General features: G+C 40.9%; 1 protein-coding gene across 2 annotated transcripts in view; it reads right to left on the bottom strand.

Annotated features, from left to right (window-relative positions):
• Positions 1 to 27,800, bottom strand: part of CRTC3 (CREB regulated transcription coactivator 3) — an 88,260-nt gene that overhangs the window by 40,216 nt on the left and 20,244 nt on the right. Inside the window, exons 3-5 of one of the 2 annotated variants that reach the window (XM_075273389.1) lie at positions 14,623 to 14,742; positions 5,698 to 5,759; positions 1,382 to 1,444 (exon numbers count right to left, since the gene is read on the bottom strand). In XM_075273389.1, the coding sequence (XP_075129490.1) occupies positions 1,382 to 1,444; positions 5,698 to 5,759; positions 14,623 to 14,742 (245 nt within the window). The remainder of the gene's footprint in view (positions 1 to 1,381; positions 1,445 to 5,697; positions 5,760 to 14,622; positions 14,743 to 27,800) is intronic. The other variant, XM_075273390.1, reaches the window with a different exon arrangement.

Below are 27,800 nucleotides of genomic sequence, written 5' to 3'. Positions count from 1 at the left end.
AGATGGACCCTATTGATTATAATGGGGTCCGTTGAGTGTCAGATAAAGTGGCAGGGAAAAAAAAAAAAAAAAAAGCGGTTCATAGAGGACTTTTTATCATTCGATTTCAGAAGGACGCTGCAATGCAGTCTCCTAAAGAAATTCAGTTAAATGTGAACACATCCTAAAAAAAAAAATAAAAAATACCAGGAGTGTTGACAAGTCCTCTCTTTACACACTGTTAGCAGATTACTGACCCATCTAAATAAATGTGTATTATATGACCTGCAAACCTACTTTCGGGACCAGTTATGTGCCAAATTCTTCAGTCAGTAGCTCCAAGAATTGTTCTAGCAATAGAATCGTTCTATAATATGGATATAGTCATCAACCCATTTATATACACTATGTGATCAAAAGTATCCAGACACCTGGCTGAAAATGACTTACAAGTTCATGGCGTTGGCCCGCCCTTAGCTTTGATGACAGCTTCCACTCTCGCAGGCATACGTTCAATCCGGTGCTGGAAGGTTTCTTGGGGAATGGCAGCCCATTCTTCACAGAGTGCTGCACTGAGGAGAGGTATCGATGTAGGTCGGTGAGGCCTAACACAAAGTCGGCGTTCCAAAACATCCCAAAGGTGTTTTATAGGATTCAAGTCAGGACTCTGTGCAGGCCAGTCCATTACAGAGATGTTATTGTCGTGTAACCACTCCACCACAGGCCGTGCAGTATGAACAGGTGCTTGATCGTGTTGAAAGATGCAATCGCCATCCTGAATTGCTCTTCAACAGTGGGAAGCATAATACCATCGCCTCAGAATTTTACTGTTGCACTACACATGCTGGCAGATGATATTCACTGGACATTTGTCATACCCTCACACTGCCATCGGATCGCCACATTGTGTATTGTGATTCATCACTACACACAACGTTCCACTGTTCAATCGTCCAATGTTTACGCTCTCTACACCAAGCGAGGCGTCATTTGGCATTGACCTGTGTGATGTATGGCACCCCATCACCTGACCACGTTCAAAGTCTGTGAGTTCCGCAGAGCGCCCCATTCTGCTCTCTCACAATGTCTAATATCTACTGAGGTCACTGATATGGAGTACCTGGCAGTAGGTGGCAGCACAATGCACCTAATATGAAAAACATATGTTTTTGGGGGAGTCTGGATACTTTAGATCACAGTGTATGTTTCAGGAATTGCATATTTCACATAGTATGGCATTTTGTTTCGAGAAAAAAAAATATTCTCATGAGACATCTAGTAAGTGCCTGAGACCCAAAATTAAAGGAACAAAAAAAATTTAAACTAAAAAAAAAAAAAATTCTGTAAGAAAGTGAAATGTGCACCAAAGATATTAGAAAAAAATATATATAACATGGTTCACCTGTTGAGAGCGGACAATAGTCTAAATCCTGGCCGTTTCTCTTCACTCCAGGTAGCATGCTGCCTTCAGAGACAGAAGTCAGGAGGGGGGAGAGGAACAAATGTTTCATATCAGTTAAAATCCCAGTAAGAGAGTGCACACTGTAGTACCAGGTTAGTGCCGTGACAAAGAAAAATCGCTCTTAAAAAGGGGGGAAGTTAATGGAGAAGAGTCCAAAAGTAAGAATCAACTGAAAAATTGGAATGGTACCATGTTAAACGGGAAAGTGCGGCATTTGATTATGAGGAAAGATGTAAAGAGGTTGGGGGGAAAAAAAGAAAAAAAGTTTCTTTGGAAGGTCTTCCAATGCAGTGCATTGCAAGTGTTTCCAGTGTTTAAAGGCAGAAGGAAGCTAGGCAGGTTTCATATTGAATTAGTGTCAGCAGAGGAATGAAGACCTATCATTACGTATATAGGAGCTGGAAGCACAATAGTCATTAAAGCTACATTAGGAGTGATCATTAGCTTCACAAAGCATGGGACGATTAATAAAAAGAAAGTGGGACAATGACTGAAAGATTCCAGGAAAAAACAAAAAAAAATCCTAATGGAACATTGTATTCTGTGACAGGCCAGGGAGGTTTACAGGAGGTCACTATTTGAATGGCAACACGCAGTTAACCGTCCATTAAAGACAAGACCTGGGCAATCTCACAAGTCGCTGATGTACTGCCCAATTACTTCTTAACATTTCTCTAAACTAGTTAAGAAATTGCTTGAAGGAGCGGCATTCTCTGACTCAGCTGGTGGTCACGCTCACTGCTGGAGGAAAGCGTGTTATATATTCAAGTATGTAGCCGTGTCCTTATTAAGAAGCTGGTGCTTTGGGCTTCACAGTGTTAACAGAGCTGAATTTTCTGTGTTTTGGGACTTTTTTTTTTTTTTTTTTGCACTCACGAAAGTTCCTTGGCAATGAAGTGGTTGCCAATGGGAACAAGTGACACCAGGGATCCAGAGCGTGGGACACAGAGACCAGCTGCACTTCTGACCTCTCTCACTGGAAATTATTTTATTGAGATCATTTACTTGCCAGGAAGACTTTTTACCAAACAGAGCCAGGTCAGGGTATAGATCTCCTCCTGTTCTGTCTCAAACCCTAGCGTCAAGGCCAACTTTATGCCCCTCCTAATGAGAACAGCAGAATAACACAGCAAGCAGAATAGAACATGGATCACACTTGCTGACATTTGCCAAGATCAGGAGAGAAGAAAAAAAAAAAAAAAAAAAAAAAAAAAAAAGAAAAAGTTCTTGTATCGTGTGGTTAATAAGTATAACCTGGATATATGACTAGGGTGGGATCGTAGGAACACAGCGACCACATGTTCTCTAAGGATTAACATGGGGCATCTAACGCTTTTCTCCCCACCACTATAAAGGTTCTATAGGAAGTAATTCAGCTGCCAAAACCTAGAAACATTTAAGAGAACTTTTTATAGAAAAACGTAAACGCATGGATTTTAGCATTAAGGGGATCTCTAGCAGATGAATAACAACGTTAAGAGTCCACAATGGTGTTCATACCACCACAAAGACTACTCACCTTCTCAATCCCTGCTGCTACTGGTCTGCGGCTTACACACTTCCTCGCTGGTCTCCACTTCCTGATACCTTTGGACACACAGGAAGTGGCCAATTAGCCAATCACGGGCCACAGTGCCTGAGTAAGGTCAGGGGTGCAGCCAGTGATTGGCTGAGCGGTTACTTCCTGTGTGTCAAGAAGGGACCAGGAAATAGAGAGCAGTGGGGTATCCAGAAAGCAATGGAACCCAAGCAGCAGGAAATTGATCATGGAAGTGATATTTTATTATTTGATGTCATTCTGAGCCTAATAAACCCCTTTAAACACCATATTGTATTAAGGTCTCCCAACAGAAAGGTGAAAACATTTTTTTTAGCAATCCATGATACACGTTACAATACAAAGACTAGCCCATTTCAGACTGCTTCAGTTCAGCTTTATGTTAGGGTTCTTATTAAGGCTGCAACATCCATTACGAAACTAACATCTACATAGGGGTTTGTGGTGGAGACTCATAAATAAGGTTCTTGCTGCCATATTATGTGGCATAAAAACCTTAGAAGTGCCGCTTTAATGAAGAGGTTCTCAACCACACCACTAGTGCCAAGGCCTTACCTTGGCATGGGTGCAGCACCACAGGCTTTGTAGTCCTCCCATCAAACATCTACCCACAATGCCTTCTAACATGGAGATTTTAGTATGAATGGCTACCTGGACCGCACTCTGAAAAGTCTCGAAGGTCAGGTTACAAAAGTGGGTGGTTTGAAGTAAGTTTCTGAATGTGTTAGAAATGTGGTTGCCCATTTATTTATCCTTGTAAACCCTCCTCATCATACCCTAAGTGTAGTGCTGTAAATGCCAACACTGTACTTATCTAAAAGACATCATTTTTCTATAAATCCAGCTACACATCTTTCAGACAGACCACAGACCTACCAGAAGGTAAAAACAGAAAGGCCCTCTCTCGTAGGCCTATGAGGCAATAATGACAGAGACCAAAAGCTACAATAATGACTAAACGTCTGCACTCGATCTCCGCTGTACGAGACCTTCAGGAACTGCACCCGCTGACCCCATTTCTTTCCTCTGTAAATAGAAATTAACTCCGAGCTGCCAAAAACAAACCACAATCACCTCTCTGCTATACATCAGCTCATACAGCGGACTTTTCCAAGCCTGATGAAGGATTCTGATTTACTAGGAATAAAGTTAGAACTCTGGCCAAAGTCAATGTTGTACACAAGTTTACACAGATGTCTAGAGCCACACATCAAATGCAACATCTGGATACAAAGACCACGACACAAATGTGTCCACCGAGCATTGATGTGCAGGACGTAGCTTTAGCTATTGCAGGTTATTTAATCGGTGTCGTGAGACTGGGACAGGAATGAAAAGGCAGCGGTTAGTACACTGGAAACTGGACAGAGAAACGAAGGAGGGAGGACAAAAAGCATGCAAATCATATACAAATAAGTATAAAAGAGAGCAACACGACCATATATCCTGTAGGTAAAAAAAGTTATTCAACATCAGTCATGTACATAATGTCCCGAACGTGGCAGCTCACGTGGTCCTGACATTAATGGGGCAAGTAATTAAATAACTGGCAGTACTACATGTACCAAGGGGTGATACGATTCTGCAGATGGGAACTTGTATTGGACAACTGAACTGATGCCAGTCTATGACGTGTCGTTTCTGAAACTGATGATATGAAATTTAAGCTTTGGCAAATTTCACACTGTTTTCTTGGGGCAAGCTCAAGTAGGAAAGTGTAAGCAGTGACAGGTTTCCGATTTCAGATTCTGATGTAATTTCTATCTCAGTGGAGGTCTGCCTTTCCGCTGTGCTCAACCATATAAGTGGCACTCAGTACCTTTAGTAGAAAACAATTTGCAGTAGTCAAAAACTACTCTACACAGTCTAGTTATAAGGACTCCTAGAAGAGACCATGAGAGTCCTGCTTACCCCACCCACACACAATGGTTGGCAGCTTTCCCTCTAGCTGCGAAGTACTGTGTGTGGGATAAAGAACTCTTACAGTCGCTGCTTGAGGTCCTGTCAAGATGTACTCCACTTTTACTCAGAATCCCTGTTCTAAATCACTTCAACTTATAAAAACTGGGTCAAGATTTATCTCTGCTCATCCCCGTTATTAGGTAGGCGATTTTTTTCTGCTCTATCAGGATAGCTATAAAATATATATAAGGTGTTTTACGAGCCACCAAGTATATATATATATATATATATATATATATATATATATATATATATATATATATATATAGTTTGGTACCTTCAACTCCAAACTGAAACAGAACCACAGTGGCTTTCAGCAGACTGATCAGCTGATCTGCACAGGGTCTGGATGTTTACCGTAGTGGTGGGAGAACCCAGACAAGTCCTTTAAGCTAAGGCCACACTTGTGGGTTCTACTGAGGGATGTCCGCCACAGACATCCTCCAGTGAACCTGTTGGTAGCAAAAAAGTTCACAGGAGCCACGCGATTCCTAGAGGATGTGTTGGTAGAGAAGGATCACAGCGGGTTATGGCATGTGATGGAAGCCAGTTTGTGCTTTCAATTTTCCCATTCATTCAGTATTAAAAAAAAAAAAAAAGAAAAAAAAAAAAAAGAATTTTTAATAAAGCCCATTTTATCTACACTCAGTCCAATGTAGCTTACAATAACCCACAAAAAAAAAAAAAAAAAAAAAAAAAAAACCGAAAAACAATGTTGGCATATTATTGTGCTTACCTTCTCCAGCTATTATCAGGTGGAGGGGAGAGATAAACGGATCCATACGGAGAGCTGTCACAGTGATTCACAGTAAAGGAAAAGCAGAAACATTTTAGATGACACACTATAGTACAATTCTCTACGGTTTGGATGGCATCTTGACAGAGACCAGGCTTCTCGTGAAGCTCACAAAGGCCTCCAGAGCATGCAGCCTGAAATAGGAATTTAGGGCACCATTTACTAGGAGCTAATCTTGAATTACTGCATGTAACTAAATCTGTGCTAAGCACCATGGCGGAACAAAAGGTAGAATTGTAGTGATCTGAGAAATACAACTGAGGAGCCCAGAATGATTTCAGTGATTAAATGGCATAATAAGCAGGTCCCTTACATTTAACTCATTCATAGACACCAATCTGCAGCACAAGAAGAATGCTCCTCTGTAAAATGTGCAGCGCTGCCAACCTTATCAATTGTAATAGATATTTACAAACTAAATTTCCCATCTCTGGAAATCTGGCGCCATGTGGGCTACTTAATAGGACTATAACCTTGTAACATTAGAGGCAGGGTACTGGGAAAGACCTTGTGCAGCACACTTATCGCACCAGGCAGTCAGGGCTATGGGTGAGCCTGGCTTCAGACCACAGACATAACCAGACCAGATGAGAGAGAGGTTACATCATCCACACTTAGAACACTGCTCCTACAATTATCGCTTATCCAATGCCAGTGCTAATGCATATACAGGCTTCAAGACTCACATTTTTCATTTTTTAACTGAATTTTAAGAACCCCCCCCCCCCCCCCACAAAACTAAAAACCTTGCTTATATGTACAGTATATCTAAGAGGACAGAACATGACATATAAAAGCTGTATTCAATTTTAAAAGGACTTGGCAGAAGGACCTCTACACTATATGCAATACAAGAGAAATTAGTTGTCCTCCATCTAAAGCCAACACTTTCCTTTTGCAGGAAAATGAAGTGGTCTACATGGGAGACAACAATATGCTCAGGGCAGAACAGTGTTCTATAGGAATTTTTTTTTTACCTTGTATACAGGGAACAGTACATGGATATAAAGCAAGGGGGTTCTAAATATAAAATGATATTAAAAAAGGGGAAAAACACAACATAACTGGGTCAAATACAATCATAATATATATACTTCTACATTTATAGTAGTATAGGTGGTACTGTTGACTATTTGCAGCTCTATCTAATCTCTGTATTATACTCCACATTATTGCACAGGCATATTTTTACAGTGCAGTATAGATCTTATATAGGTCTCTGGGACAAATGCCAAACAGACACCCCAATACATGCACACTTGTCCGAGTGTGCTTGTGTTATCAGTAGGGAGAGCTGAATAAGTCTGCTGGAGTGGCTTATCTTTACTGAGAACAAATGACCAGAAATGTTAAAGTCCAACTCTTCTTTAACCCCAATACCTATTGGAGGAGCGTTGAAACATCCCCATAAAACCGATCTGCCAAAAAAAAAAAAAAGAAAAAGTGAAGTGGGGAGAGAACTCTCCCCCCCCCCCTCCTAAAAAAAATCAATGTCCTCTCTCCCTAGGGAAATGGAAAAGTATCCAATATGAAGCTCCTCCCGTAAAACACCAACACTTCGCAAAGAAGAAAATAAACCTTTGTAATAGTCATTATTATGGAGAAAGTGTGGGACTACCATGACCCACAAAAAAAACAAAAAAAACACCACGAAAAACAATGTAGGCTGTGACAAGTCTGTAAACTGGTAATAATCCATCCAAAATGGACTACATCTGTCAGAAGAAAAATATGTAATGTTTATGATTACCTTTACCATAAGCAAGGTTCCAAGGACGCTTCTGAAAAGACGTGTCGCTATATAAAAAGCATAAGGGACTTTCCTGCTAGATAAAACTAGTTCGGATAGGCCATCAATACTAGATTAAATGGGGTGTCCAGAGGCAGACCCCGAACCAATCTGCTCTTTGAAGGGGCTTATGTTCTTCTATTTGTAAAATGCAGTCACACAGTCCATAGCAACTGTATGGGGAAACTGACGGAACATACAGCCAGACGACTCTCTATCCTCACAGTCTCTCAACGCTGGCGCAGATTCTGGTACAGAGGACATGACTTAGGCTGCTCTGTCTCTGGCTTGGAGCTGCTTGAACAAGAATGTATAGTTTCCATATTGCATGGAAATGAAACCTAAATTCAAATCCCATCCTATAAGCTTTTGTAGAAATTTGGCAAAGAAACCCTTAAGTGCTTGAATGCCTTCCAAGTCGAACATCACATTGCTTGGTTTCTATTGCAAAAACCCATTTACTACTTGGCACGTAGTATTAATTAAGGTATCACACGTTACATTTTCACTCTGTATATGAGAAGAAAATTCATTAAAGTCATAAATCATAATGGTGGTATGTCCTGGCAGCTGCTCATATAAGTGGTACTTAGCTCAGCGCAGCACTGTAACAAATGATAGGAAGTAAACCAAAATAGCTTCACAACCTATTAGGCACAGTATAGTAATATTCTAGGTGGCTATAGTGCGGTGAACACAGAATTATTCCCTCCAGGTAAACTCACATAAACTAAAATAAACACTCTTTAATGGGGTGTTCACACTTGCGCCCGTGTCTGCCAGCCGGGTCTCCGTCCTGTTACTAGGGAAAACTGGATTGGGGACGGCCTCCCAGCGGTCAGTTTTGAAACCCATTAATTTGAATGGTTTTTTTTTTAAAGCAAACTGCCATTTGTCCGTACGCAGTGTGAAAGTGTGAATGCCCCCTATGGCCCAACGTTGCAGAAACAGTTTTTTTTTTTCTTGCAGATTTTATTGCGTTTTTGGAGACAAAGCCAAGAATGTCTACAAAGGGAATGGGAAATAAATAGAAAGCTCTTATATCTCTGCCTTCTGATCAATCCACTCCTAGCTTTGCTGGACAGAAGTAAGGAATGATAATATAGAATGGACAGCAAAACCCCAGCAGGAGAAATGCCCCTAAAGCCCTTTTCAACTAATTCATATAAGAATAAAACACTGATTTTCTTGAAAATGGGGCTGCAGTGCAGAATAAGGAAAACATCTTTGGAAAGTGTAGCAGCAGCCCTGCAAGGTACTGTCAATATTACTTTCCGTTTTTCCTGCTGACAGACTCCCTTTAATGATCAGATCACCTAGAAAAACAGCTTGGTAAATTTTGTTTAAATATATTTTGAAAAAGCCAAAAACAACAGGATGCTCTCGGCAAGTTATACAGATGCAAAGAAAAACTGTATACTACTACTTTTATAACCGCATACAAATAAGACAGCGCCTTCCAGCAAGGAAAGGGTTACACGCAAAGAAGCAACACACACATTGTAAAACAGACAGGAAGGAAGAGTTTACTGAAGTCTGAGTGCATTCCCTCTAAGGACTCCAGCTGTGATGCAGGGATTAGACTCTAGTTGTACAAACAAGGAGTGTCTTTGGCAATCCATATTTCATCTTTTCAGAAAGATACCCTCCCACTCATCGCTATGTCAACACGGCCAACAGAATGTGTTTCGTCTCTAAGAACATTGCGAGAACTAGTGTTCTGCACAGCTTTACACCATGGAGAAGTAATTGTCACTTCAGCTGATATACCGCCTGCTTGGAGCTACACATGTAGCAGTGCTGTAGTGCTCACCATTGGTTCCTGCAATCATAACTCAGAATCTACAATCTTCATTAGGCTTCTTTCCAGCCACCACAGATAACATAGCCTGACAAACCCAACTTAGCTGTACAAAACTTCCTGGATAGACTTGAAAACAAACGCACAGAATATGAATGTAAACTTCATGCTTAGATGAAAATTCATGGTCATCTGACCAACATGTTTTACAAGTCTGTGCAAAGAATAGAAACTACCTATCCCTAGAGCAAGGACATTCCCCAGCGCCTCGGTGGTGGTTGTACCTGCTAGACATGCAGCATTCCGGCAGCTGCCACCGCCATACACATCAAAGCTTTAGCTCTCAGCTTCTTGAAAGGAGTTGAAGTCAAGCAATGCACACAATTCTTCACTTCTAGAAAACAAACAGTCCCACACAACTCTTCTCAATGTCTTACAAGACAGAAGTTAAAAGCGGTAAATGCAATGCCAAATCTGGAACAAACAAGTGTTAAAAGTGCTGCACTGAGCTAAGTGCCACTTACAGGAGCGGCTGCTGGAACTTACTGCCATTACGGTTTAAAGTGAGTGCCAACATCAAGTGCAACACAATAGTATGTGCCAAGTAGTAAATGGTTAGGAAATTGCCTTTAAGTGGCAACTACTTTCCAGCACTGGTTGCCACATGCCTTTTCCTATAAGCCTTCATGACTGCATGAACAGACACGGCTCATATCACCACCTACCTACGAATGTCACCCGTGTGCTCCCCTGCTACCGCAGCACCTTTCATTTAATGAATAGGAGCCATGGAAGCAGGGCCGCAAATTCTGACCTGTTCCATATTTTGAAGCCCAGACTGTCACCTGCACATGTGACCGTGTAATTGACAGTCATTTGTACAGGCCCATAGAAATGGTCAGTGTGCTATCTGGGAAAAACCCGAATAGCACGGTGACATAACACAGAGTCATCTGCAAGGGGGCTAAAGGTGATCTCCTGGACTAAGATACTGGTCACCTGCCCTTAGGGTAGGTCATCAATATTAGATTGATGGGCTACAAGACCTAGAACCCCCACTGATCATCTAACCCAAATGGCCACAACAGTACAGTGCCCTCTTCACTGCTTCCTTAAAGGGATCCTATCATTAAAATGCTATTTTTTGTGACTAACACGTAGGACTAGCCTTAGGAAAGGCTATTCTTTTCCTACCTTTAGATGTCTTCTTCGGTAGAAATCCCTGTTTTCTTCAGCATGCAGATGAGTTCTCTCAGAGCCGACTGCGCACATGTAGAAGTTTGACCCCAGTGCCAGAAGACAACGCGAGGAGAGGCCGTTCCAGATGGGGATGGAGGCGGCACTGGAGACTTCTCTCGCAGCATTGGGGATGCCCCCAGTGCTGTTTGAGCACTGGGGTCCTCCCCCAGTGCTGTGAGAGGACTCATTTGCATACCAAAGAAAACTGGGATTTCTACTGAACAGTGGCGCGGAAAAAAATCATCTAAAGGTAGGAGAAGATTAGTCTTTAAGGCTATTCCTACGTGTTAGTCAGAAAAAAATAGCATTTTAATGGTAGGATCACTTTAAGACCGCACCATGCACAGTTTCTATGATTGGTATTGCCGCTCATCCCCATTCATTTCAAAAGGGACTGAGCTGCAGCATGGCATCATCAGTGGAAGAAGTTGTTCAGTTAAGTACAAAGGTTTTGGGTGCTGGAGTTGTGAAGACTATCCTACTGACAATGGATCAGCAGAATACAGGATGTACTTTTTTTCTGCTGTCGAAATACAACATTTTACATAAAAAATTTCCCTCGTCACAAAAATAAAGTATGCTTGAGAAACTGAAATTAAACATTTCAGAATTTAAAAAAAATAAATAAAAATTGAAGAGTTACAGAAAGAAATATGGTAGTTGTCTTGTTGGTTTCCTACAACTTTATGCAGATGTGGCAAAATTTGTAGCAAAGTAACGTGACTGCAGGTAAGCTTCTTTAGGCAATCTTCCATAGACCTCAACCCCAAATTTTAGGCCCAGTTGCATTCCTAGTTGCACTGGTGGTCTAGCTCCTAGGTTTTGTCCAAATGGTTTTTGGTTTAGCCTCTGTCCTGCTTTATATAGTCCATTCATGTGAATGAGTCATCTGTTCTAACAATAGATAGTTACAGTGACGTGATCTGGTAACTCATATAGCTTATGTGAGTCTATGGGTTAAACTCTGCAGGATAATAGTGCATCCTGCACACGTTTCACACAACATTTCCGGCTAGCCGTACTGCTAGTGATCCTATCAGATTTCCTGTGCAAACCTTGCACATCTTCTCTACCATTTCAGCTGACTAAGAAGCTTTGCTTAAAACAAATGGCGTGGTCTCATTTATTTGCGATATGTAAATCAGGGGAATTTAAAAAAAAAACCAAAAACACATCTACTTTTAGATTGTATATAACAAATACAAATACATTCTGATCGGTTCTCCCATTAAACTTCAGCAAGCAGGTTGTTTTTCCATATATAGCAGGAAAAACCACAACGGGAACACATCGCGGTTCTTCCCGCAGCGCTTTGAACAGACAGTTCACAGAGTTTTCCTCCGCGGACTTTGTTACAATTATATCTACGGGAAAGCCGCCAGCGTTTCCGTAGATATAATTGACATGCTGCTATTTCCAAAACCGCAATGTGTCCACGCTGCGGTTTTAAATGCAAAGTGGGCATAGGATTCGCATGATTCCCATCCACTTTGCAGATACTGTAAAACACTGCGATTTTTCCAACGGCGGCCAAATTGCGGCATTTCCAGCCCGTGGGGACCCGGCCTAAGACAGACAACTCACAACATACCATCCAAGGAGTCATTATATAGAATTATGTGATGTGAATATTGAAAGCTTCACCATTAACCCAAGTGTCTGGATTACTAATAACTCACTAACTTCCTATATCCACCATTATTTGTTGGTCATCCCATCATTCCTTCCCAGCATTATACACAAATAACCCAGACCAATGGATTTAAAATAGAATTTCGGTATGTATAAGTAATACATCGTGGACGGGTTAGGTTATTGCTTTAAAACAAATAAACCAAGTCGCTGGTCTTGCATATTGTGACTATGGTGGCGCTTTGTCAATATATATTTTTTGTATGTGGCTTTTCGTGGATTAAGAAAAGAGAATTTTTATATATGTACATATTCTATATAATGAACCCTTATATGTTGGGGTTATTAGTCTACCCAAGTTGTTTAGATGCAAGCCTTATCCTAGCCATCTAAGTGGGCGTACTTTGTATTTCTTGGTAAGAACGACGCATTATGTTTAGTTATGGAGTCCAACAATTCTAACAGACAGCCACTGCCATGAACAGCCATATTGGTTGTCATGTAGACTTCTCAGTGGGTGATGGAACTGACAGCCAGCCAAACAACAATTACAAGAGAAATCTGGTTCCATAATGTGAGAGGCCCTGAATATCAAGCATCGGGTCATCCTCCAAAGAACTAAAACACCTTTTCCATTATTAGGCTAAGACCAATAGCGCACAGATATTACTTCTTAGCTATCCAGAAAGTTTATCAGGTATATCTTCCTTCATCTTCTCCAACCATCTGAAACTATGACAAAAACGGAATTCCTATCAATCACAGCTAATGGCTCCAGGCTCTACCCGGTCTCATAGGTAATCTTTAATATTACCTTGTCTTTCAAACTGAATATCTAGGAAGCGGATGCCTCGCCAAAATCCTCGCGATTCACACAGTTTTTTGGCGCTGATTTTGACACTGAATCCGCCTCAATCCACGTGGAAAAAAAACAAACCTTCCACTAACTTCAATGGGTTCCTTTTTCCGCTATAGGAGGCTTTTCTTCCACGTGGATTCTGACGCGTATTCAGCATTGGGAGGCTTTTTTTGGAGGCTGATTTTGAGCCGGAGTCAGCGTCAAAAAAACTCAGTGTGCACTAACCCAAACAGATTTTTTTCAGCTAGCGGATAAATAAGCATCATGCTCGATCCTCAGGCTGATTCTGCCTGATAACTCCCATTACAGTAAATGGGAATCAGAAAATACCGCCTAACAAGTGCGAATTTTGGCGTGGAAGGTGGACAAGCAGAAAATTCAGCTTCAAATTCTGGAAGCTGAGTTTTTCAGCTAGGAAAGTTTCTACCATGTGAACTGCCTCTAAACCATTGCGGGCTGAGGTCTGTCACCCATTGTACTGGTCCCTTACTAAATGAATTTCTGTTGATTTATATGTGTTTTTTGTAGTGTGTATATAAAGTTACTTCTCATATACGGCACCATGAAATTAATGGCTCCCTAATACTAACATAAGAAGATTGCCAGAGTAATATTTCTACTGAGCATTTCTCCTCCAAGTAGAAGTAGCTTCGGCTTTGCCAAATAAAGGCTGCTACATGTTCAAAAGAAAACCCATTTAGGAAAATCTCTCTGCAATTCTATCAGTTCCCTGTGCATTTATTTTTACCAGCTGCTCCCAAAAGCCACATCAGAAGGGACTGATCCTCCTCTGCGCCATTCTGTCTGACAAATATACTTCACAGTCTTACCTCTAATTTTATTGCTGCTCGGTATCAAGCCACGGCAGCCCTCCACCAAACAGGTATGAATGAGCAATGCAAGCCAGTCATGTTTACCAAGCAAACAGCAAGCCTCATTTCAGAAGTGCAAGTTCCAACATACACAACACGCATATTAGCAGAGAATTAGACGTTACGAGTTAAAACTTGGTGTTAAAGGCCCTTATCCAGCCAATAAAAGACAAGAAATCCCATAATCTTTTAAAAATAAGATGAATCGCCTACCATACGTCACTCACCTGTCCATGTCCCAGCATAAAGATACCCAACACCAAATCAAAGCATGTATATCTGAGAACACTACACAGACATATGTATATGTATACTGAGATATGAGAACATTTCATCAACTTATAGTACTGTATTACACTGAAGATTTTCTACATGTGAACATACCCTACACCTATTTGCACAGAAAACCTTTATAAAACATAAGCACAGTTTCACCACCACAGAAAGGTTAGAAACTGCGGTGCAGAGTAAATAAAATACTCAGAGTTACGTCCTAATGGGATAAGTGCTCGCTGCTGGAAGACGTAGTCTAATGAGCTGGAATCCGGACAAGATTTCATTGTTTACATGAAGTACAGGAGCCCTAAGAAGCAGTGAAATTGTACAGTCGCTGCAGGAACGCCAGCGCTACTACCAGCACCCCTTTGCCCTTTTCATCAACCTTAAAGGATATTTGACGTCCATGCTTTTCTACAGGTCTGTGTAGAGGGGAATGCAGGCGATTACGTGAAACCCTTTCCACCAGCCCATGGTGCCTCATACCTCGTATATTATCCGCTGGTTGAAAGGATGCCTGTGAAAAAAAAAAAAAAAGGCGACATTAGCAGTGCTAAAATATTAACAAGTCACTGGTACAATGCTTCATCTACAGTGAGACATGCAGTATATTATATCCCTACTGTAGAAACCTAAAGATGAGCCATCAGCGCTCCGGACTGGCCTGCTATATGAATTTGTATTTGCCGTGAAATTATTCTAGAGCATCCTTTTTCCTAGTCTACCTTATACTGCAGATCTTTTACCCCTTTTGGAATTTTAGGACTACAATTCTAGCTGGACATTACTCTGTAGTCCCTGCACTGTAGCGGAAGATCCCACTGCAGATCCGTGGTGAAAGATTTCACTGCATCTGAACATGGTCAAAGACTAACAGCAGTTTACTCTTGCAGTTCTGTTATTAGCCTGGTCATCAACTGAAGATCAGTCAGGGTCTATCATCAGGACCCCCTGCACTTTGTGCAATGCTTCCGCTTTACAGGCCATGTGGTATCACACTCATCGGTCACATGAGTGAATGAGACCGAGTTGTGATACCAAACAACAACTATAAAATGTACAGCCATTCATTGAAAAATCATGAAAAGCCAAACATTGAATGTAAACTTACTGGCCTAAAAAAAAAATAAAAAAAAAAAATCTCAAATTAATAACTTAAGCCCTGCTTACCTAACAGTCATGAGTCACATCAAGAGACACTGGCAAAGAGGACTAGGGCAGCAGAACAAATGGAAAAATAATACTTCTTATATTACATTTGATGCCTTGAGCACCAACGTTGAAAACATTCAGGATTTATTTTTTAAAATATATAGCATTGAGTAACATTTCAGGAGTACACGCTAAAAACAGACTGTGCTAAAACCAGAGACTTCAATGAAACAAAAAAAAAAAAGTGCGCGAATATCTTTCAGTGCCACCAAATAGGGACATTGGCATAAAACCCATCATGGTGGCCCCACATTCCCACTGCCTAAATAGAAAACCTGTATATGCTTATTTCTTTAGTTCAGCTGAATGTGGTGGATTTTGCAGTAACCAAATGGATTTCTGAAAGCTCCATTAAGATAACTGGAACAGTCTCAGAAATATCTGCAAGAAGTTTTACATACACGACATGAATTTCTGTGGGTGACCCCTCTATTCCAGGACCTCAAGAACACTATGTGCACCCAATTCCACTTAACTTTAAAGAATTTCTGAATATAATGTAATCATAGCATCATATATTTACATCATAGTATATGGATCGTTCATGTTCTTCGATACATCTAGAGTTAATTCTAAGGCAGAAAACTTCCATCACAACTGTGGTAAACAAATATATGGATTAACTTGGTCTCAAAAGGCACAATGTCATAGGGAAATGATAAGAACACATACAAGTTCATGTAGTGGTTACACAAATGAGGAAGCTAAAGAGGGGCTCCAACTATGTAGACGCAGATGTGAAGTAGAACCATAAAAATCTCAGGAAGTGACCCCACTTTCTAGAAAAGTAGTCTGAAAACACGTGCTGCCCTCACATGAGTTTACCTGAGACATTTATACGGCCTCTGGTACGTTCATTTGACTTTACATGAAGTCTATTTATTGACAGTCTAGTTTTTCAGGAAACTTCAATTAGTTTATCATTTTTCAGTTAGATTGGGTTATATAAAGTGTGGAGGCAATTTGACTACTATTTAGGGTTCTGTATAGATTTTCTCTGGTGAGCGCAAGGAGATCAAGTAAGAAACATGAAGGGGTTGTCTACTGAAGAACTTTAGTAGACAACCCTTTTGATACTGTATATAGTGACCAATTGTGTAAATACACACAGACATTGAGAAGTAGAATTTGAAGAGCCAGACTTTCAATTTTTTTTTTGGTGGGGGGGGGGGGGTGCTTTACAATAAAGGGTTTTCTGACCCACTGAAATGAACGGGATCTGTTTTGAGCGCTCACATTCTTACATGTGTATATGTGCCAGAATGCGCGCCCGTAAGCTCCATGTGAACTGGCTCTTATTAAACCAAAGACAAAAATAAAAATTTGTTACATAGTGTAAAGTTTTAATGTTCCCACCATGGGGAAATTCAGTGATCTGTAGAGATTTGACCCATGGCCCCGTCATTCAGGTATTTGAAGCGAAAGCAGCGTTTGGAAGAGCGTTGTAGCCTGTTCACATGAAGCCACGCACATCTCTATACATTTTACAATAGCTGTGCTTGGGATTGCAACTCAGCTTATTCACTTGAATGGGATGGAGCTGCAAACTGATCATGTGAAAGAGGAATATGATGTCACATGGCCTGTAGTTGCTAGTGGCACTCAGGGAGTGGCGCTACCGCTTCTATCAGCTGATCCATGGGAGTTCCAGGTGTTGCACCCGCTGATCTTCAATTCTCATCCTAAGTCATGAGCCAGTGGTACAATACAAACCAAATATAGGTTACCATATTGAGCTTTGAAGGGTCTTATGCTACCACGAAGAGAATAAGATGACTAGTTATTGGACCTATATGCAGTACAAGATTACCCCTGCATGTCATATTTGTACAAATTGGGAAGGCTTGCTTCACAGTCCAGAAGGTCAGTAAACAACTTTCTGGGCTGCCTCTTCTACGTTACAATAACTCTTCTTGTTCCCGATCCGTAACTAGGTCTACAAAGCTTTTATATATGTGCCGAGTCCGCCTGTGCTGGAGGGGTGATAAATTACCAACGCCGTTTGTTTAGCGTATGTGAACGGAAACAGTATCCAGAAATATGACAAGAGTGATGACCAATGGACTCAAAGAGAGACTATTCTCAATACTTTTCAGGCACATTCTCATGCAGGAAAGTCATATCTTTAGTCACATGTAGTCATATATTCGCACAATCGGAACAGCTTCTGGTTAGAATAAGGCATATTTATTACATTTAGAGACTTGGCTGTCAATCACTGACTAGGATCAAGCACCGTGCCACCAGACCCATTACCTTACACCCTGCCTTCAGACACCTCACCAAATGAGCATTTATAGAACCAGCTGGGACATTAAACTTGGCAACCTAGAAGTGTGAGGGGTTTGCAGGCCCAACTGGAACATCTATGGGCAAATGTGCTGAAGAATACCATACAGAATCTGAATACCTCCATGCCCAACCACATCTTGTATCCAGGCTAGTGGCAGCCCAACAAGGTACTGGAGCCTCCGCTCAATTGTAGTTTCCCTGATAAACTTCTCCTTTCACCATAATGTTGTAAATCACTCACATATTTTACATATATACATTTACATTAAATTTTCATCCATTACAACTCCTTCGTGCATAATTTATTTTCTGTCAATGAGTGTATACATACTATATTGTATATTTAAAAGGGGTTGTCAGGGACTGTTATTTTACTTACCTGTCAAGAGTTATTGCAGCTGATAGACTAGCGTCTCCCGGTCAAGTCACAGGCCATGTGATTCAAAGCGCTTTGCGCCTTCCTCCCCTAGAGGCTGAAAGCCGCTTTTGATCACATGAGCCAGAGGTCCTGGCGTGGAATAACCCAAGACGAGTAAATACATGACCAATCCCCAAAACAATTTATGAAATCAACAGAGTTACGCCACAAAAAGTATTTCCTATGGCATAAGGAATAAGCTGCCGATCAGTATGGTCTGATTCTACGGATACAGAAAACTGGGCCGTTTTACTCCCATTCAAAATGTAGCTGTGGGAAGCAGAATTTGTACCCCTTCCATTTGTTTCAATTGGAAAGCTAGAAACATCTGACGTACAGCACTCCAATCTTTCAAGTACCCCCACTGAAATGAATAAGAGATGGCACGTATTCTGCGTTCAACATTACGTTACGAAAGAGTAAAAACACATTTGCCAAATCGGTCGGGGTCTTAATGGTCAGACCCTACAGATCAGCGACTTGCCCTCTCTGTCCTATGAATAGAGAAATAATTTTCGAAGTATAACCCTGTTAGACAGAACCTGCTAGACTATTTTACTGTATTATTTTCCCAGCAGGCATGGCTGATGCTCACTTGAAATACTAGTTAATGGCGGTATGCTGCGGACAAAGACTTTTTACCAGTAAACGATTAGGACCTATAGAAGGCAATATGTGAAGATCCAAGACTGGATCCCATGCAAACTACTAGACTTTAAAGGGATCCTATCATTCACACACTATTTTTTTCTAGGTACCATGTCGGAATAGCCTTAAGAAAGGCTATTCATCTCCTACTTTTTGTTGACTTCTCCACACTGCCGTTCGCCTACACTCTTGGTTCTTGTCGGTATGCAAATTAGCTCTCTTGCAGCATTGGGGGGCATCCCCAATTCTGCAAGAGAACCCTCTCCAGCGCCGCCTCCATCTTCTTCAGCCTCTTCTTCAGGTGGTGGCTTGTAACTTCTAGGCCTCAGGCCTTGGGCAGAGCAGACTGCGCATGCCTACAGGCCACGAGAAAATGGCCTCTTGCACAGTATTGCAAGCAGCCATTTTCTTGTGGCCTGTGGGCATGTGCAGTCTGCTCTGCCCAAGGCCTAGAAGTTACAAGCCGCTGCCGGAAGAAGAGGCTGAAGATGACGCTGCTGAAGATGATGGAGGCGGCGCTGGAGAGAGTTCTCTCGCAGCATTGGGGATGCCACCAGTGCTGTCTGAGCGCTGGGGCCCACCCCCAGTGCTGCGAGAGAGCCAATTTGTATACTGACAAGAACCGGGATTGTAGGCGAACGGCGGTACAGAGAAGTCAACGAAAGGTAGGAGACGAATAGCCTCTTAAGGCTATTCCGACACGGTACCTAGAAAAAAAATAGTGTGTGAATGATAGGATCCCTTTAAATCCTATTCTCATCGGTATCATCCAGATCATAGGGACAAACATAGGAATGTTATAATAGCTTTGATAGGGTTGGAAAGGAAGGAAATGTTGGAATTAAATCCCATCAGACTCCCGTACTGACCACAGGTGCAAACAATAATCCGATCTCAGCGGGACAAGACATCAAAGATCCTCTGGAAGAATCCTAAAGTTGACGCTTGCAAAATGGAAATGCCTCAAAGTGTAATTTGGCTTAGGATTTCCTTTGGTTTTATTGTAGAAGACAATCTTTGCATTCACTAGCAACATGCTTGTGTGTTGTAATCTTATTATTCCACATCAGGCATCACAGACAGCGGTGTTTGTGAATAAATCCTGAAGGAATAAAATTATCTGTCTCTGTACATTTTTAGTGGATATCTGTAGTACTGCACATACAGCCATTGGTAAAGGCAATCAAGACTTTGGTTATGTTCACATTTGGCATTACACTTCAAATTTTCTGTCCAGATCTGGGAAATAAATTCAGTGCGTTATAGTAGCATTTTATTAAATGTTATCCACGCAGTGCTAACGTGACCTTAAAATGGCATCCGTGGCCCTATTGTAGAGCAATGTAATACAGCGAGAGCGATCATTATTCCAGCCTTACTTATTTTTTGCAATAGTTTTTATAAAACTTAATAAAAGCGCAGCTGAGCCAAACAAAGATGTTCTCTCAATTGTATCACATGCTGCAGGGTCCTTTATATTCATGAGCCCACAGCCATCCTCGCCCGCTTGCTGCTGATTGACAGTTTTCTCCCCAGTACTGTGCATAGGGAGAAGCTGTCAAGTAGTGGTACAGGCAGTCAGTCATAAATTTGCAGACTCATGCTCAGCTTGGCTGCATCTAATAAAAGTAGGATTTTATGGAATCTACTGCAAGGAAAAGAGTTAGTGACCGTGCTCTATTTAGGGTATATCTGCACCATCGGAGGGTAACACATAGAAGTGACAGTACAAACCTGGTGACATATCCTTTAAACCTCTGAATTGTCAAAGTCAATGGCCAAAGATACCGGTTAAGTGAGGTGTTCATCTAATGTCTCCCACAACTTCATCTGCTTGTCTGGATAATTCTAAGACTGAAAATTGGAAAAGTGGTTGCCAGACCAATCGCCAAACACTTACGTAAGGAAACAATAGTTTCAAACCTGTTGTGATACCCAAATCATCTAAAGGAAGTAGCAGGGAATCGGCCATTTGTCATCTGCCACAAACATGAGATAGCTGGCACATCCTACTAAACTTGGCAGGGTCAGATGACAAAAATCTGTCCATAGACTGTCTAAGGCAAATGCTACACGGCATAAGCCTTGTGGAGTGACAGCATTGCTTAACAATATCACAATGGCCTTAGGGCTTGAGATCATGCCAGAGCAACGCAACAACTGGCTCATTGATTTTAAAGGGTTTTTCTGGTTTCATGTAAATAAAGCTTAATCATACCATAAAGAACAGTCTTGTAACTTTCTAATAAATGTTGTGTTTCAGCCTTTCCTGATCTGTTTGCTGTCAATGAGAAAGAACATTTTATTCTATATGAAGAGGCTTAAAAATGACAAACTTGATGCATTTTAAAAGATGACCTTTCATCACTGCCAGATCTCGACATCCATCAATAGGTGCCACTCTGCAGATTCTGGTGCACATTTTTCTCTTCTCTAGCCCCTACCATTCCTGGGCAAACATTTCTGTTAGTTTCAACTCTACTGTCAGGTGGGCCCAGAAATGCTCCAACACCTGAAGCAGCTTGCTTTGGGTGCCGGCAACCACTGGAAAAATAGAGCCCACGCAATGCCAGTAAAATGGCGCCTTGGACAGCTTTGACCGAGGCGCCAGAAGTGTTAATGCCTGCGATCGGTGCGGGCACTGATCACAGACGTTAGCGCTGGGTGTCTACTGTGCTTTTCATAGTCCTTGTAAAAAGTTTCTGTAGTTTTTACACATATCTAAACATGAATAGATATCCACAAAGAACACACAATTTATAATGTAATGTGTCTAAAATACATAAAAAAAAAATTGCAAGCAGGGTTTTTCCCACATTTTTCAAGCAGAATTCCAGCAGACCCCATAATAGTCTATGGGATCCGGGGTTTCACAGAAAACAGCTTTTTAAGCGGACTGAGTTTCTCTATTTCAGGTCTCCAAATGGACCCAACGAACAGAAACTCAAACGCAGGTGTGAACCTAGCCTTAGATAAGTTATACTGTACAATTGAAAGGACACCAGCACATTACTGGGCCACCTTTAGCTTGGATACAAGAGACTATACAAATGGATATGGAGGCATACAGGTTTCATATAGTATCCTGCAGCACATCTGCACACAGATGTTGCAGCTAGACCTTTAGATTCTGAACACTTGTAGGTTGCCAAAGCTGGCCCCAAAAATGTTTGACTGGCGATAAATTTAGCAACAAAGAAGGCCATGGAAGCCTTGCAACCTGGTGGAAATATCCCTGAGTAAGCATTGCTGTATGTGGGCGAGCATTATCTTGCTGAAAACCACCACAATTTCAAACCTTGGAAAAGATGCTAAACAACATTGTACCCACATTGTGAAGGACAAAGGGCATGCAATTCAAGTAGAAATCCACACTTACCAATTTTCTACACAACATTTTCTTGCTTATCCATGGCAAAATCTACAAGTGTAACATGTATTTGTCACAGTCTTTGACCCGATGCACACCACAGTAAATCTGTAGCAAAGACTGCCCAAATGGACATGCAGCAGATACAAATTCTGCACAGTTTGTACATTTTCTCTGTAGGGAGTGAATGATCATCCACATTATGGTACTGAGGATTTCTCTTTGAAATTGCAGGCGGAAAATCATTAGTGTATATGACACGTGAACACTCCCCAGAGCGGTTTCATTGTATCGAGTAATTTAGGCACTGTTCTAATTTGTAATATGAATTTTACCGTCAAAGCAGATCTGAGCAGTTTGTCAGACGGGTTACATGTCAGTTGGACATGCAGGACTGTCTGGCTAAAGAAAAACGGTTTCCCTGCAGACAGGCCGCAGGTGGACACCGGCAGTCACCTTTACAAACCCATTCAAGTGAATGGGTTTTAAAGCTGACTGCTGGGTTTCCATCCCCTGTACAGTTTCACCAGGGCTGAGGATGGAAACCCGGTGAAATGCACACTGGACACGGGGTGCAAGTGTGAACGCCCTTTTAGTATAATATTACAGAACACCCTAATACAGTCATTTGTTTTCAGCATTTAAAGCCACCTTTTGTGCTCCCCCATTCTACGAATCACTTAACCTGCATAAGTGGCAATGATAATAAAGTGAATAGTCTCCCATGTGTCTGTTTTGTAGTAGTTGCACAAGACAACCAAAAACAAATTGCCACGGGTTAGTAATGTGGTTCTCTGCCACGTGGCTTGCACAAGTGAAGCAAACGGATTGAATGTGCTTAACCTGTGAGTGGAATAGCTGAGAAACCACATTGCAAAACACCATGTGGTTCCTGGCTGTGCAACACAAACCATTTTGTGTATGGGCACCCTTAAAGAAATTAGCTTTGTGCACAGACTTCCTGGTGAGCCTGTGACAGACTTGTGTGTGCACAGCAATCTACAGTGGCAGAGCTAAAGCTGGCAGAATATGGGCACGTGGTTTTTATGTAGGCCAGAATAAGGTGGTCTGAGTGGGGAAACAATACTGAAGTATGTATGGCCCCATTCCGTGACAGTGTCTGTGTGCTGTCAGATTCTAGGCACTGCAGACTAACCTCTTTAGATGTTGGGTTTACACCGTGCATTTTCTCTGCAAAGCTGCACAATTGTTTTAACTGCAGCAAGGTCCAGCAAGCATGCATTCCACATGTATGATGACAACCAACCTATGTAAGAACTGTGTGCAGTACTTGAGTAACAAGTTTCTATGCATTCATGCCATGTTAGGAAAAAAAAAAAAAAAAAAATCAGCCTGAACCAAACCTAAGGGTGCCCAAACGTGGTGCATCTCAGCTCCAAGCACTATAAAATAATTCCCTTTCTACACTAGGTCCAAAAATTATCAAGACTAAACTGTTCTAGAAACATATCAGTCTATGACGTTCGTGGTTTCGGGAAATAAAGTCCACACTAAGTACATGGGAATACCCCTTTAAGCCTCCTTGACCAGGAGACTCTCTGCAGCTGAGTCGCTGCCGGAACATCCCCAAAGTGTGGACTGGAGGGGGGTAGAATGACAGGTCCCACTACCAACCTACCTGTCATTCCTAAAAATCCAGCTCAGTACTGAGCATTTACCAAAATGCTCAGCAGACGAAAGTTGTCTGCTGAGAACAAACATTCCTGGAGTTCTCTCATCTCACCCACCTGAGTAGTCTGAGTGAGATGTACACCCCCTCCATTACCTGACCAGCCATCGGCTTACACTGCACAAACAGAGTATGTGGCGGGAGAAACAAATGCATTGTTTATGCTGCCTGTATTGGCAGTTTTCTTAAAAGGGGTTACTCACAAAATACTTCTGGCATATCTAACTGTGGGACCTGCACACATCTCAAATTATTATTATTTATTTATAGAGCACATTAATTCCATGGTGCCGTACCTTATTATATTAATTCCATGGTGCCGTACCTTATTATATTAATTCCATGGTGCCGTACCTTATTATATTAATTCCATGGTGCCGTACCTTATTATATTAATTCCATGGTGCCGTACCTTATTATATTAATTCCATGGTGCCGTACCTTATTATATTAATTCCATGGTGCCGTACCTTATTATATTAATTCCATGGTGCCGTACCTTATTATATTAATTCCATGGTGCCGTACCTTATTATATTAATTCCATGGTGCCGTACCTTATTATATTAATTCCATGGTGCCGTACCTTATTATATTAATTCCATGGTGCCGTACCTTATTATATTAATTCCATGGTGCCGTACCTTATTATATTAATTCCATGGTGCCGTACCTTATTATATTAATTCCATGGTGCCGTACCTTATTATATTAATTCCATGGTGCCGTACCTTATTATATTAATTCCATGGTGCCGTACCTTATTATATTAATTCCATGGTGCCGTACCTTATTATATTAATTCCATGGTGCCGTACCTTATTATATTAATTCCATGGTGCTGTACATTTGAGGGTTTACATACAGTACAGAAAATACACAAAACAAATACAAATACTGGCACAGTGGGATAGAGGGCCCTGCCCGCACAGGCTTACAATCTATGAGGGAACGGGGATAGAAGGAGTACATGAGGGTACAAGCTGATAGGATGGGAGTATGGAGGAAGTAGGGTTATTGAAGGTGGTAGACCTTCCTGAATACGCAAGTTTTCAGGGTCCTCTTGAAGCTTATGACTGTGGGGTACAGTATTACGTGTTATGGTAAGGGGTTCCACAGGGTGGAGGATGCACAGGGGAAGTCTTGGAGGCAGCTGTGTGAAGAGCGGATATAAGCAGAGCAGAGTAGGTGGTCTTAGGAGGATCAGAGATTACATGTGTGTAGGCAGTGAGAGGTTAGGTCTAAATTTATCCACAACACATTCTGTCTCACAGCTCACCCTTACCCCACTGGCACTGTCAGAGGTGATCAGGTTTTACCCCAAGCTAACCTGTTCCCATAACTCACAAAGAAATGAAGAGGAGTTGCAGAAACCGCATAGAACAGAGAGCTATGCCATTTTCACACCTCACAAGCTGGAAGGGAAGTCTAAAATTAATTGCATTTACCTTCTATCTGCTTTAGAAAACGCAAGCCATACCAGTCCAGACTTTATTAGGTATCGCAGCTCAGCCTCCAAATGGCTAAGCTGATAAACCACACAACCTCAGGACTGGCAGGGAACGGTTTCTAGAAGGTAGCATCCATTTTTTTTCTTCCCAACTCTGTACAGCCCTTGTAAATTTTAAAATAATGACACAACCCCTGTTCATATACCCTGTTAGACAAGCAGGACGTCATTGTTTAGAGCTACAGACAACCAAATGCAAATGGCCATGAAAAAAGTCAATTTTTGCCACTGAGGGACACCCGTTTCTGAGGTCCTACCCCACCCCGTACAACAATAAGGTATGACCTATATTTTGACGGTCTGTTACAATGGACCGTTGAACTAACAGTCATATAAATAGCTCCCAGTAACCCACATTGAATTTAATGGCAAAAAAGAAAAAAATATAAAAGAAAAACTGGCGTCACACCACTGTCTGGCCAAGAGCCAGAATGTTTGCACAGCGCCAGTTCTAGGAAACACAAGCTATCCTTTTATTACTACTCTGCACATGGACAATATTAACTAAGGTACCTGCAGCAGGACCCTGGCAGTACATTATAAACAATATTTAGGAATGATTGATCTAATGAAACTCCAGCTGAATGCCCAATGACTCTCCAAAGCTCATAGGATTTACCATTGTTTGCATGTAAATGGAAATGTAGGCCCTCTAAAGCTCCCTAGGCAAGAACGTGTGGACATCCGAAAACTGTTTTGCCATACAAATTGTTGTTAAGCTCCATCACCTCACATATAATATGGAAACAAATACAAAAACGCAAAGCAACAATGGAGAGGCCTGGTCTATTCAAGTAACTACCAAAGTAAAATAGTGGTATAAAGACAACATGGACTTGTCACCTCTCCTGACATATCTGTCTCAGGGAATACTCTCTACAAAATGACTATTGCAATGCATCGCTCCCCTGGCATTCATCTTGGAAGCATATGAATAAATTGACAACTAGGTTTCGCAACTGCCCTTTTTAACAGAGGGCATACAGAGTCCCAGAACTGTAACATGGTTGGCAGTGCACTTATTTACTGAAACAGTCAGGTCAGGATCTCCTTGCTGACCTGACATCTGAGTATACTGCAGGGTAGCGACAGGAATACGCAAACAAGCCGCTACATATTTGAAGGACAAAGGATAATGTTCATTCTCTGAAGGAAATTTTGTAGTTTGCTTCTGATATGCTTTAGTGACATCACTGCTATTCATACAATAATAAAAATAATCTCTCTATACACTGTATATCTATATCTATGGCTAAACTCATACAAATACAGCCAGGAAATTGAAAGTTGTATCTCGTATCACATATATATATATATATATATATATATACATATACATACATATATACATACATATATATATATATATATATATATATATATATATATATATATATATATACACACACACATATTTTGTCTGTTGTGTGAAATCCTGTACTTCTTGCATTAAAATATATACTGTGTATATATTATAATAAGTGATTATATATATATATATATATATATATATATATATATATATATATATATATATATATATATATATATATTTTACTAAATGTATTAATGATACAACTTTTGATTTCCTGGCTGTATGCGAAATCCTGTACTTCTGGCATTAAAATAGAAAAAATATATATATATATATATATATATATATATATATATACACATACATACATATATATATTTTTATGTGTACACTCGTAAACTTAGTGGAAGCAGGTTACAACACAATACAGAACCAAGGTAAAGAATAATGAAATGCAAGATTTCACAGAAAGTATACAGTATATTCTAAACTTTAATAAAACAAATTCTGCCACAAACTCAGAGGTTGTTTGAACCTGTATCAGAGAAGGTAATATTAAATGTTCAAACTTTTATGAAACTGACCAACAATTTATATATGTAATACCAGTTAGAAGAAAAACATCCCTAAGGGGCAATTTCAAAGAATTAAAAAGAATGACTCCAATTGGTAAATCTTAAGATACGTGGTTATTATACTTACTCCTCCTCTATTGCTCGAGTGACTTCTTACGCTCATTGTCTGGATCAGCTGTGGAAAGGGCAAAAATGACAGTGCAAGTCTGATGATGTCAGGCTGCACCCCAGAGGGTCGGAGGCTGGGTTCAGATGTGGACAGGTGCAGACAATGTGTGACAAAGCAATAGGGACAGAGCTGGCTAGCAGTTAGGGCTGGTTACCTAGAGCAGACAGTGAAGCCTCAACAGAATATTCGCTATACAAGGAAGCAAAATACATAATAAATTGGGGCCACCTTGTGATATAACATCAATGTTGGATTTGGCCCTGTTCTTAACTGCATCACACCCGATGAAAGAAGGAAGAAAAAAAAACAAAAAAAAAAACGATGGCATGCAGAGCTATATTTACCATCCAAACCCATTATAAGTCAGACCTTTTAT

Source organism: Leptodactylus fuscus, chromosome 5 (assembly GCF_031893055.1).
Source record: "Leptodactylus fuscus isolate aLepFus1 chromosome 5, aLepFus1.hap2, whole genome shotgun sequence".
Lineage (NCBI taxonomy): Eukaryota > Metazoa > Chordata > Amphibia > Anura > Leptodactylidae > Leptodactylus > Leptodactylus fuscus.
The sequence above is the reverse complement of the archived record's forward strand: the minus strand, read 5'-3'. Positions and strand labels throughout refer to the sequence as shown.